The sequence below is a fragment of the Diaphorina citri genome, unplaced genomic scaffold, assembly GCF_000475195.1.
Source record: "Diaphorina citri unplaced genomic scaffold, Diaci psyllid genome assembly version 1.1 scaffold1033, whole genome shotgun sequence".
Taxonomy (NCBI): Eukaryota; Metazoa; Arthropoda; class Insecta; order Hemiptera; family Psyllidae; genus Diaphorina; species Diaphorina citri.
The window spans coordinates 1-12,230 of NW_007378463.1; the positions used below are offsets into that span (position 1 = coordinate 1).

The following is a 12,230-nucleotide window of genomic DNA, read 5'->3' on the forward strand; positions in this document are numbered from 1 at the left end:
AACGCTTTAGGCGCTTGTATTAGCGGTTTAGGCGCTTGTATTAGCGCTTTAGGCGCTTGTATTAGCGGTTTAGGCGCTTGTATTAGCGCTTTTGCGCTTGTATTAGCGGGTTTAGGGCGCTTGTATTAGCGGGTTTAGGCGCTTGTTCTTTAGCGCTTTAGGCGCTTGTATTAGCGGTTAGGGCTTGTTTTAACGGTTGCGGGCGGCGATTTTGTTCGCGGATTTGGCGATTATGTTCGCGGATTTTGCGATTATGTTCGCGGATTTGGCAATTATGTTCGCGGATTCGCGTCCCGAATCGACATTTTGGATATTTGGCAAGCCTAATAATAACTAGTATTTTCTCTGAATTACCTACATATTTTATTCTCGTTTTAATCTCACAAACACACTCCAAGGAGATGATTGGGTCTCACTTTTTCACCCGTATTGCTCGTATCCACAGTGCCCCATGGTCCTTTATGGGCTCCGTCCATAGGTGCTGGGACTATTGAATATCCTACCATAGGCACCTACCCGACCTACCGGGTTTATCGTTAGAGATGATTACCTACGTGGTGTGGTGATTATGATGTATGTACGTAGTACGTGATCTATATCACGTGAATGACATTAGGTAGGTAGAAATAATAATAATAACGGAGGAAGGCCATTTGTTAGGTATTCGAAACAAATTAATAGGTAGGTTTATCTACTTATTATTTATTTATTATTAAGTTGTAGGTAGTAGGTAGTTAGGTAAGCATTGATCGGTCATCAGACTCGTTAATAGTTTTCATTCAAACAGAAATGGGACCTTCTGTAGGAGGCCACACAGAAGTGAGCTCACAGAATCGGGGATATTTCGCGTTGGTAGGTAGGTAGCGACTACGTACCAAATTAAGGAGCGCGGTAGCGCTCCGCCCCGCCAAGTCAAGAAAGTTTGACCGCGTTAAAATTACACCAGCGCGAAGGACCCAAGTACTACTGTCCGTAGAGTTAAAGCGCTATAAAGGAAAATAATAATAATAATACACCATCAGCCAGCCTAGTTTGCTTGGTTGGTAGCGCGTCTACCTTGTAAGCGCTAGGCTGCGGGTTCGATTCCCGCCTGGGACGGATTTTATCCTGAACAGATAAGGTTTGTTCTCGGAACGGCTGGCATTCTCCTATTCTGTGTTAATTCTCTCTCCGCTTTCGGGACGATAAGGGCTTAGCAGTTACAGTTCCCTCTGTCAAACCTCGTAAAAAAAAAACTTCACAATACATGCAAACATTGAGACATCATTATAGGTAATCAGGTACCTACTATCTAGAGACAGTACCTAGATTAGCTACAAGTATCATGTACCAACTACAGACCTACCTAAATATACCTACCACACCATCACCTCAATAATTGGTTTTTCAATTGATCCAGGGATCCTCCTAATTACGTAGGTAGGTGATTGCAGTGCAAAGTAGGTACATTCTTATTCTTTGTCTGTCAAAAACTGGTTTTACTAGTATAATAATTTAATAACTATGTACCTACTTTACTTTACTTTGGTACCTACCCAATCTAAACCTACAAAATCAGTAGGTTGTACCATATTAATACCTATAGGTTGTGTGATGAATAACGAATACTTAATTATATGTGTGATGAATGATCAATACTTATAATTATGAATAAGTAGATATAGGTACGTAGGTATGCCCAGGGCCGTATTTAGCGAGGCCGAGGGGGCCTGGGCTCTCCCTCGACTCCGAAAATTTGAAGCACCGATGCGATGGTTGGGTAATTGTTGGCCTTACCGTATAAAGTACAATGTACGAGAAATATGTATCGTTAAGGCCAACAATTACCCAATCAAATGCTGCCCTAACAACCAAATGTTAGGGCAGCAGTTCCGACAACGAACCTTATCTCTTTAGAATAAAATCCGCCCCAGGCGGGAACCGAACCCGCGACCTAGAGCTTACAAGGCAAATCAAAATTACATTATGGAACTGAGTGTGAGTAGGTACCTACCTACCTCTCAATTATTTGCTCAACTTTTATGATAAACCTGAGATAATTTTTGGTGTTCCAAATTTCGATTAAATTGATGTCACTATCAAAACAATAAAAATATTAATGAGTTATCCTGATTGTAAATCAACTTCTTACGAAACTTAGTAGGGGAGTAGGTATTGTTTTTATTATAGGGACCAATTTCATCAGATTTCTTGCGTAAGGATTTCAACATTTTACGAGATTTTAAGATGATCAAGTTTATAAATTCATCCACAAGACAATTCATCTTCAGTATACAACTCGGCCGAAGACAATCAAAACCGAATTTCCGTTATACAGGCTTTCGCCTCCAACAAGTGCGCCAGTTTGTGACCAAGTCTTGGACTTGTGGAGTTTTTCTCGAATATAGCTATTCAGCGTAAAACTATCTTGTGCATCTTTTCTTGAATCCGGCGTGAAATATTCTTTTACCGTCAAGCGTGAATAGAAGTGATACGTCATACAGGCTTTCGCCTCCAACAAGTGCGCCAGTTTGTGACCAAGTCTTGGACTTGTGGAGTTTTTCTCGAATTTAGCTATTCAGCGTAAAACTATCTTGTGCATCTTTTCTTGAATCCGGCGTGAAATATTCTTTTACCGTCAAGCGTGAATAGAAGTGATCCCTGGGTGATTTAAAATGTTGAAGACCAAATTCAAAGTGGTAAGTACCTACTTCATTAGATGGTCGAGCCGTTTTTCTAAGGAAAGGTGGGTCTGCACTACAGTCGCGTTATCAAACCAATGCGACCGTCGCGTGGCGTCAGTTTGACAGAGGGAACTGTAACAACAGAGGTTTTATCGTTCCGAAATCGAAGAGAGAAGGAAGACAGGATAGGAGAAGCAAGCCGTTCCGAGAACGAACCTTATCTGATGTATAAAATAAAGTTCGTTCCGGATTCGGAATCCAACCCGCGTCCTAGTGCTTAAAAGTTCAGCAGACGCGCTATACACTATTCTTTTTCAGTGGACTACTCAGTCAACTGTAGCCAGCCAAGTTAGCTTGGTTGGTAGCTCGTCTGCCTTGTAAGCGCTAGGCTGCGGGTTCGATTCCCGTACTAAACCAATGGAAATCCTCCATCTCGAAGAGGGGAAATTGATTCAGTTTCCGAAAGGAAAACACACCCAATGTCACTCTTTTAGAAATTTCTACAACTCCAAGCCATTTGAAAGCAATATTTGGTTTTGTTTCAGATCCTCGTATACTTCCTATGCATAATAATCTCCCTGGCCCTCGCCAGACCTACCGACTCAGACCCTACCGATCCTCACAAGAACTACCAGGGCAACCCTACAGACCCTGTCGCGCACCATCATATTCATCATAGAAGACACATGCGACGTGCCATGCGTGACGCCATGCATGACTTTCTAGACTTCATGGGGTACATGTAACATAGGGACATAATCTCAATCGGTTCAACTTTCATCTGAGTTTAACTCTTTTTTAGAAATATTTCAGCTGAGTGAAATTGTCCCTGAATAGCCTGGATTAATTTGATTAGTCTAGGCTAGGAGTTAGATGTTATAATTTAGATTATTGTGTAAATGTTATTTATTTTCTACCATGTAATAAATTTATTGTTTAATTATACCTAATTACGAATACCCTAAAAAGTAGTTTTTTTTTTCTAATGAACGCATCCTTTTAAATGCTAATATTAGACTCCGATAAAAAGAAAGTAAAAAAAAAAAAAAAAAAATGAAGAATTTTTTTTTCCAATTGTACTATGTACATAGATAGGTACACTCTTTTGTTAAATACAAACTGTACAATCTCTATATTTCTGGCAGTCTCTTTCTGGCAGTATAAGCAGGGTATATTCTATTCTCTATTGTATTTTTGTCAGCTCCCATGGCGTAGTGATCACTGCGCTCGCCTTGCACGCGGGAGACCCGGGTTCGATTCCCGGCGGGGTCATGATGTAATTCTACCTACTAGAGGGAAAATTATTTTCGAGATTAAAGAGTAAAGTAGAAACTAGATATAAAAAAAAGTACTAAAAAATACGATTTATTTTGAACACATTTGCACAGTAAGTATTAAAGTAGATAGATAATTAATAATTTTATTACAAAAGTATAAATAATAGTAAAATAAAACAGAAAACTAGAGAAACAGAAAACTAGAGAAAACTTGTGGACATTTCAGGCTGGCATTTCAACCAGCTAGCAGCTCCTCAATTTGTCCTTACAAGGCTGACTGCACCCCAAAATAGGGAAAACCACCCATGTTGGAGAAAAAATGACGAGAATAGACCCCCCCCTAAAATGGGGACATAATTTTACTTCCTACGATAATTGAACCCGGGATCCTGGACTACAGACCCTGTCGCGCACCATCATATTCATCATAGAAGACACATGCGGCGTGCCATGCGCGACGCTATGCATGACTTTCTAGACTTCATGGGGTACATGTAACATAGGGACATAATTTTACTTCCTACGATAATTGAACCCGGGATCCTGGACTACAGACCCTGTCGCGCACCATCATATTCATCATAGAAGACACATGCGGCGTGCCATGCGCGACGCTATGCATGACTTTCTAGACTTCATGGGGTACATGTAACATAGGGACATAATTTTACTTCCCACGAGAATCGAACCCGGGATCCTGGACTACAGACCCTGTCGCGCACGATCATATTCATCATAGAAGACACATGCGGCGTGCCATGCGCGACGCTATGCATGACTTTCTAGACTTCATGGGGTACATGCAACATAGGGGAAATTAACAGCGAGAATCGAACCCGGGACCCAGGATTGCAACCCTGTGACTTAGGTGGGGAATTGAAGACCATTTTAGGGGGGGGTCTATTCTCGTCATTTTTTCTCCAACATGGGTGGTTTTCCCTATTTTGGGGTGCAGTCAGCCTTGTAAGGACAGATTGAGGAGCTGCTACCTGGTTGAAATGCCAGCCAGAAATGTCCACAATATTAGCAGATAAAAGTTACATAGGTAAAAGAAAGTAAAAATCAGGGCTTTTAGTTTTTTTTTTTAATTTCAGAATGTAAATAATTTTCTCTAGTTTTCTGTTTTATTTCACTATTATTTATACTTTTGTAATAAAATTATTAATTATCTATCTACTTAAATACTTATTGTGAAAATATGTTCAAAATAAATCGTATTTTTTAGTGCTTTTTTTTATATCTAGTTTCTACTTTACTCTTTAATCTCGAAAATAATTTTCCCTCTAGTAGGCAGATATACATAGCACATATTTCAGGAAATTTGTAGTTTTTTCTCACTATTCTTCATTTTTTTTACTTTCTATTACTACAGTATAGCGGAGCTATACTAGTAATGAAAGTATTGCAATCGGTCCAAATTTTCAAAATCGGGAAATGGTTGGAAATATCCGTGTTTTGACCCTGATTCAAAAAAGTGGTTTTTAGCCCATGGTCTGTACGTTACGTACGTACGTACTACAGGTTTAAATGGGAAAAAGTAGAACAAAAAAGTAGTTTTTGTCCCATGGTCTGTACGTATGTATGTACCACAGGTTTAAATGGGAAAAGGTTGTATACAAAATATCTCAAGACCGGTTTGTCTCATGGTCTGTACGTATGTATGTATGTATGTACGTATGTATGTATGTACGTATGTACTACAGGTTTAAATGGGAAAATGGGAAAAGGTGGTATACAAAATATCTCAAGAACGGTTTGTCCTAGAGCGATGAAATTTGGTATGCAATACCGGTATGGGTCCAAGGACGCGACTGTAACAATTTGGTAAAAATCGGAGAGTCACTCATCCAGATATCAACCAAAGTCAATGTTGCTTCAAACTTCGGCCGTGGTTATGAACAGGGCCATCGTAGGACATCGTCGAACTTTTTGCGTGTAAAGTTGGCGGGAAATTCGAATTTTTGATTTTTTTTCCGCAACTTGTACAATCTGAATTCATTTTTTACTTTTTATCTTTAGTTTGCACGTTTATATTATACTTTTCATTTATATTAGCTATTAAAAACAAGCAAATTACAAAGCAAACAAAAATAAATATAAAATGAATTTTAAAAATTGCCGCCGGAACAGTTATCTCACGTCGTCCGAGCTCATCTCAGCCCTGTTCAGGCCGTGGTTATGAACAGGAGGGACAATTTCACTCAGCTGAAATATTTCTAAAGAAGAGTTAAACTCAGATAAAAGTTGAACCGATTGAGCAATTTGGTTTGTCAATCTTAAACCATGTTATATTATTTCATTTTCATACTTTAACCAATAGGTTTAACGTTCATCTGAAGTTTAACTCAAAGTGATCAACGAGTAAGCGGAACTGATCTATTTGGTTTGCCAATCTTAAACCATGTTATATTATTTCATTTTCATACTTTAACCAATAGGTTTAACGTTCATCTGAAGTTTAACTCAAAGTGATCAACACAAGATCGCCTACTCTCTACTCGGTTTAAGTTTAATATCTACTACATCACAGACGTATTTCTATCGGAATACATACCTCTATTCTACTCTAAATTACAATCTGTTTATTTTTGGGGCTTGGTTTTCAAGGGTAAAGAAGGAGTGGAGCATAGCGCATAGAGCAGTTAAGGTGTGTCCACACATAGTCGATCGGCAGTCCATCCATGTCGACTGAACCGTCCAAACTACTTTGACAACATAGATTCACCTCGTCGGTCGACGGACGCTGGTCGATTATGTACGAGGTTAAAAAAGGAGTGGAGCATAGCGCATAGAGCAGTTAAGGTGTGTCCACACATAGTCGATCGGTAGTCCATCCATGTCGACTGAACCGTCCAAACTACTTTGACAACATAGATTCACCTCGTCGGTCGACGGACGCTGGTCGATTATGTATGAACACAGCTTTAGAGGGAAGCGACCACTTCAAACCGCATAGAACTCTATGCTCTTTGCTCTCCGCTCAACTCTGTTTTTAGCCTAAAAAGAGTTATTATGGATGAACTGGCAAGAAAAATGTAGTACAGTTGCGTGGGTAACCACAATGGGTTGATTGGATAGATTCTTCCCTACACCCTTCTACTAAGTAGTGTTCCCTACCACTACGAAAGGAATATACCGATTTATACTGTTCCCTACCACTGGGAACTGTGCTCTATAGAGTAAGAATTCCGTTCCCTACTGCAAGGAACTTTTCTCTATACAGTAGGAATTCCGTTCCCTACACGACAAGACTTATGTTCCCTACCTAGCAAGAATTTTGTTCCCTACTGCGAGGTAGTGTTCCCTACACAGCAAGAATTCTGTTCCCTACTGCTCGGTAGTGTTCTTTACCGCTAGGAATTGTTCCCTACTTCCTCTGTCTGACTTAGGATGAGTATCGCATCCGTTCGGTTATCTTGAGGGACAAAGTCTTTGCTATCCTCGGCTGCGGTTGCGGACAGTAGAATTCTAGACTGGAGGTCGTAGGTTCCTGGCCGGGTGAACACGGCGGATAATGGTATGGAGTGGGTCTGCCCCGGGAGGAGACAGAACTGAGAGAGAGTACACCCTAGGAGGCGGAATGAGTGAAGACAGTGCGGTGTGTACAGTTGGGATCTAATGCTGCAATGAGAACACGAAAGTTATTCTTAAAACAGGGCCATTCTCGGATTATGGACTACATATTTTGAAAATTGAATTAGGCCAGCCACTCACTATCAGCTATCAGGTAGAACTGACAGGCGGACCTGATACTCCTGATAGTCAGTGGCTGGCCTAACTCCTTAACGAAAGCTGATAAATTCTTTCTGTTTTGATAGAAAGATAGGAAAAAGAGGGAGGTTCAAAACAGGGCCATTCTCGGATTATGGACTACACATTTTGAAAATTGAATTAGGCCAGCCACTCACTATCAGCTATCAGGTAGAACTGACAGGCGGACCTTATCAGCCGTACCTGTCAGGCCGACCTGATAGTGTGTGTGTGCTCATCAGGTAGACCTGACAGGCGGACCTGATCGGACCTGATAGTCAGTGGCTGGCCTAACTCCTTAACGAAAGCTGATAAATTCTTTCTGTTTTGATAGAAAGATAGGAAAAAGAGGGAGGTTATCACAATCACAGCATTACTAAGTTCCTCCTTTGCATTCAATTTCCATATTTCTTTACACTGGTAATGCCGCCACTGGTCGCTACTAGAATAAAGTAGCTACTCACTTGTCCTCACGAGGCTGAGAGCACCCCGAACTCCAAACACAGAGCTGAAGGTTCGTTTTTGGAACGGATGGCGTTTTCCTATCTTATCCTCCTTCTCTCTTCGTTCTCGGGACGATAAGACCTTATCCTGTAACAAACCTCTTGAAAAAGTAAAAAAAAAAAAAAATCTTACCTGAAGACAAGGTGCAGACTCGATGACTTGTACAGCTAGAGGCGAGGGGGAGGGAGAGAACTTCTGAGTCCCCGGAATACAGATGAGATCTTCTCTATTGGAAGAACATAGTTGATAACATACACCTTCAATATGAATCTGTCCACTACTCCTCGGTACAGTGGATAATATCACCTGAAATACACATCAACTAACTTCATTCAACCTGTCTATTGGAAGAACATAGTTGATAACAGACACCTTCAATATGAACCTGTCCACTACTCCTCGGTACAGTGGATAATATCACCTGAAATACACATCAACTAACTTCATTCGCTCTCTCCCGGTTTCACCTCGTTGTTCCTGTTAGGCCGCGCTCCAAAGAACCGTACAGGGGAGGCAGGCAAGGGATTAAGGGCGGGAATGAAGGGGAAGGCTACGGCCTCATCCAGACGCTCCAGGGAGAGGATGTGCTGGCCCTGGGCCTCGCGCGTGTGACCCGCCTTGTCCGTCACTGAGGCCTGAGGGTGAGAGGATAATACTCTTAATCAGCGTCCTTACTATGGTCAGGATCCATATAAAGAAATATCAAAAATTCCTGAGTTGCAACACAACCCAATATTTCTCAATACAAACTCAGTAAGTCTTTCTATTATTATTATTTTTTCCCCCTCTCTTTTCCTTTTCTTTCTGTAGACATGTCATATTATTATTTGTTTTTTGTCTTTTGGAACCGAGGGGGAAAAAGAATTTTTTCCGTATATATTTATCTAAAAGTATTTTGGTATGGAATAAAATAAGTTCATAATTTGGGCTGCGCTTTAGATTTTGTTACAGTTTTCAATATTGAAATTGGTGAATAAATGAGGATACGATTCCACGCGCCAGAGAGCGTCTTGACCATTACGCTACAGAGGCAATTAGTCTGTTTTTGATGAAATTAAGGTACACATTTTTTTTAACATTAAATTAGCTGATCGGTTTTTGTGCCCCATTGAGAAATAAAAGGCTTAGATAAGGCCCTTTTTCTGGGTTCTATAATTCACTAAACTACTAGTAATGGCACTCACCTTCCATCGCACCACCAGTTTTCCTTTGAATGCTGTGGTGCCCGTTATTAGCGCCCCCTCACCATAATTACTTCCATCTTCCCCCTCTACCTTCATCCCAGCAGTGGACTTGAGCAGAAAGTTATGGTAGGGGGTCTGACTTAAGGACGGGCCCCCACGGCCGCCACTCAGGTCTATGTCGGATATGGTATCGGTAGAGTTGGTGGACACATTGGGGTCAGCGGCCGGAGTTAGGGCTTCTGCTTGAATTAGAGAGTGACTCACTTCCTGCTTGTGTAGAGAGATTTCTAAGGACACAAAGGGTTAATGTTATTAATAGGACATTATAGGGTTATAGTATTATTAGGACACTATGTTAGTAGGGGACGTGGTCAGTCCAGTGGTAACGCGATTGTTTGCCAAGCAGAAGGTGCTCGGTTCGATGACCACAAAATACGGAAAAAAAATGTACTCAAAATACGGAAAAAAATATACTCAAAATTTCAATGGATTACTTTCTATTTGTCCCGCCGTGGTGAACCAGAAAAGGAGGCGAGAAAAGGCATCCGAAGTCTATTAATACCATGTTCTATTTTTCCTCCCACCCAAGTACCTCTTATTCCGTGGTAAGAGGTGCTTAGAGGTATTTCCCCCCGCCTAAGTATCCAAGCAACATTAATAATAATAATAGTGCTTATTTATACTGCTCGCATAGGACTGAAAAGTCCCTTTACTCCAGCAGTAGGCTACTACTATTATTGTGGTCAAATTCTCAATTTATATTGAGGATAAAATTCCATACCTCAAAAGTTTTGAGCACAGCTTTCCTAGTCTGAATGCCCCTGTTCCCCACAGAAATTCTTAATTTACATTTGCTACTGAAGAAATCAATACAATTTCATTGCATTAATAGTAGCAGAAGCTTTTCATTTCTAAAAAAAAAAAAAAAAAAATCAACCAAAAATTGTGGACCTCATGTTCATAAATCTTGGACCTAGCAATGCAATTAGCACACTAGGGGAATAAAATACTGCATATTTATCTTACCATAGGAACAACAGGTCCAGATGACATGTATTTGACAAGACCAGGGAAGAAAGGTTTGGTGGCCAAATCTGAGTAGTGTTGCTTCAGAAGTTCTTCGGATGGCTGTAAAAAAGCAAAACCATAGACAATGAATGATCAAGTTCATCAAGTGTCAGAAAAGAGCGAACTCTTGTAGAGTACCATTTGGGTGGTTAGAAAGCTACAATACCCATTTCTGTCAACAATTTGCAGGTTGTGAGGTAGTTATTCAAGCAATAAAATTGTCTTTCAGCAGGAAAAAGTTCATAATCAATGTGAAACAATGGGCATTCGGATGTTTCAAGATTCAAGTGGCCAAGTACTGTACTGTATGTGATGCCTACCAGTAATTTTCCACTAATCTCATATGCCGGCACCGAAGATACCATGCGGCAACACGCGGATTTTTTCTCTAAAAAGCTGACACAAAAACTTACCCAAACGAATTTCATGGCCACCAATTTGAAGCCTTTGTCTTCAAAGCGTTTGATGATGTTTCCCACAAGTCCTCTTTGAACGCCATCGGGCTTGATCATGAGAAAAGTTCTTTCCTTGGGTTCGGCCATGATTTTGTGTATGACGATGTAAAGCAAATGAAGAACAGTGCAGATCATTCAACCAACGAGATGGTAGAAGTTGGCAGTGACCTCTAAAATTTTGCTGGATTTCCCGTTTTCCCCACGATCGACCGGCTGATTTTTTCCCCGACAAAAGATCCGTGACGTCATACAAAGTTGCGTTTAAACTGAGATAGATAGTGAGGGATAAAAAAAAATCCCTTCTTTCTTACAACTTGAAAAAATCCCTCGGAAGATACTGGCGCGAATTTGAATTTAGAAGTATTCTGTATTCTTGTTCTTCCATCCCATAAAGGTGGAGGTGCATCTTTATGCGTGATTAGTTGATTAGTATTCGGATCGGATGGGTGACCAAGTGATCATCTGGGTAATAGTGTGCTGCCGGTTTTCAGGCCCCATTCAGGCTGGGTGGGGAGGCAGGTAGTTTTTCACCAAATGAGAGGGTGTTCTTCCATCCCATAAAGGTGGAGGTGCATCTTTATGCGTGATTAGTATTCGGATCGGATGGGTGATCAAGTGATCATCTGGGTAATGTCTCTTCCTGATCCCTTGTGTGCCGCGTCCATTTTAATTTAGGACTATTGCACTGATCATCTGGGTAATAGTGTGCTGCCGGTTTTCAGGCCCCATTCAGGCTGGGTGGGGAGGCAGGTAGTTTTTCACCAAATGAGAGGGTACAACCCCCATTTATCAAACCTCAGATTGTGGTCCCAGCCATTAATCCAATAGAATATAAAATACCTTATTTACACTGTCAGAGGGTGACTGAAAAGTCCCTTTACTCCCGCAGTCTAAACAAGGTCTTATGTATTGGTACAGTTCAATAATTCAACTTAAACCAAGGATTGTGGTCCTAGCCATTAAAAATTAATTTAATTTGTACCTATGTTGGACCTACAAAGGGGAAATAAACAGAAACAAAGGATCAGTAAAAAAACAAAGGATTTACTTACTTTTGTAAAATGTGAAATTCTTGAATGCATATAAAATGAAATTTATTTGTGAAAACGGAAATAGAAAAACACACAGAATACTTTAAAGCTAATATTGCAGTGATGGATTTTTTTTTTTTTACTCTCTCCTACCTATAGGAAGGAAAGTACACAAATGATATCTTACCAATAAACAATGTTGAAAAATCACCTATCATTTTTTATTTATTTATTATTATTTTTTTTTCAATAGGTTGACTTTACGCCCGATTTTACAGGCAATTACAAAGCCAATAAT

At 40.4% G+C, this 12,230-nt stretch overlaps 3 protein-coding genes across 4 annotated transcripts in view; all 3 read right to left on the reverse strand.

Moving 5' to 3' along the window:
- Positions 1-6,788: 6,788 nt before the first annotated feature.
- Positions 6,789-12,230, reverse strand: part of LOC113469328 — a 30,391-nt gene continuing 24,949 nt past the window's right edge. Inside the window, exon 3 of the mRNA XM_026826936.1 lies at positions 6,789-7,561. Within this exon, the coding sequence (XP_026682737.1) occupies positions 7,294-7,561 (268 nt within the window). The 3' untranslated portion in view covers positions 6,789-7,293. The remainder of the gene's footprint in view (positions 7,562-12,230) is intronic.
- LOC103513840 (trafficking protein particle complex subunit 8-like) overlaps positions 8,638-12,230 on the reverse strand; it is a 20,430-nt gene continuing 16,837 nt past the window's right edge. For both annotated transcript variants that reach the window (XM_026826934.1, XM_026826935.1), the window contains 2 exons: positions 9,379-9,665; positions 8,638-8,829 (listed from right to left, as the gene is read on the reverse strand). In XM_026826934.1, coding sequence (XP_026682735.1) covers positions 8,638-8,829; positions 9,379-9,665 — 479 coding nt within the window. The remainder of the gene's footprint in view (positions 8,830-9,378; positions 9,666-12,230) is intronic.
- LOC103513833 (nucleoside diphosphate kinase-like) lies at positions 10,356-11,092 on the reverse strand. The gene is made up of 2 exons (XM_008478682.3): positions 10,860-11,092; positions 10,356-10,506 (listed from the first exon to the last, which is right to left on the reverse strand). Exons 1-2 carry the CDS (start codon positions 11,034-11,036, stop codon positions 10,396-10,398), a joined length of 288 nt encoding a protein of 95 aa, XP_008476904.1. The 5' UTR covers positions 11,037-11,092; the 3' UTR covers positions 10,356-10,395.

Excerpts from the sequence above, each read along its gene's own strand:
- LOC103513833 (XM_008478682.3), bottom strand. The coding sequence starts at position 11,036 with ATGATCTGCACTGTTCTTCATTTGCTTTACATCGTCATACACAAAATC. Across the intron at positions 10,507-10,859 it reads TGGCCATGAAATTCGTTTGG|CCATCCGAAGAACTTCTGAA; the intron begins GTAAGTTTTTGT and ends GCTTTTTTACAG.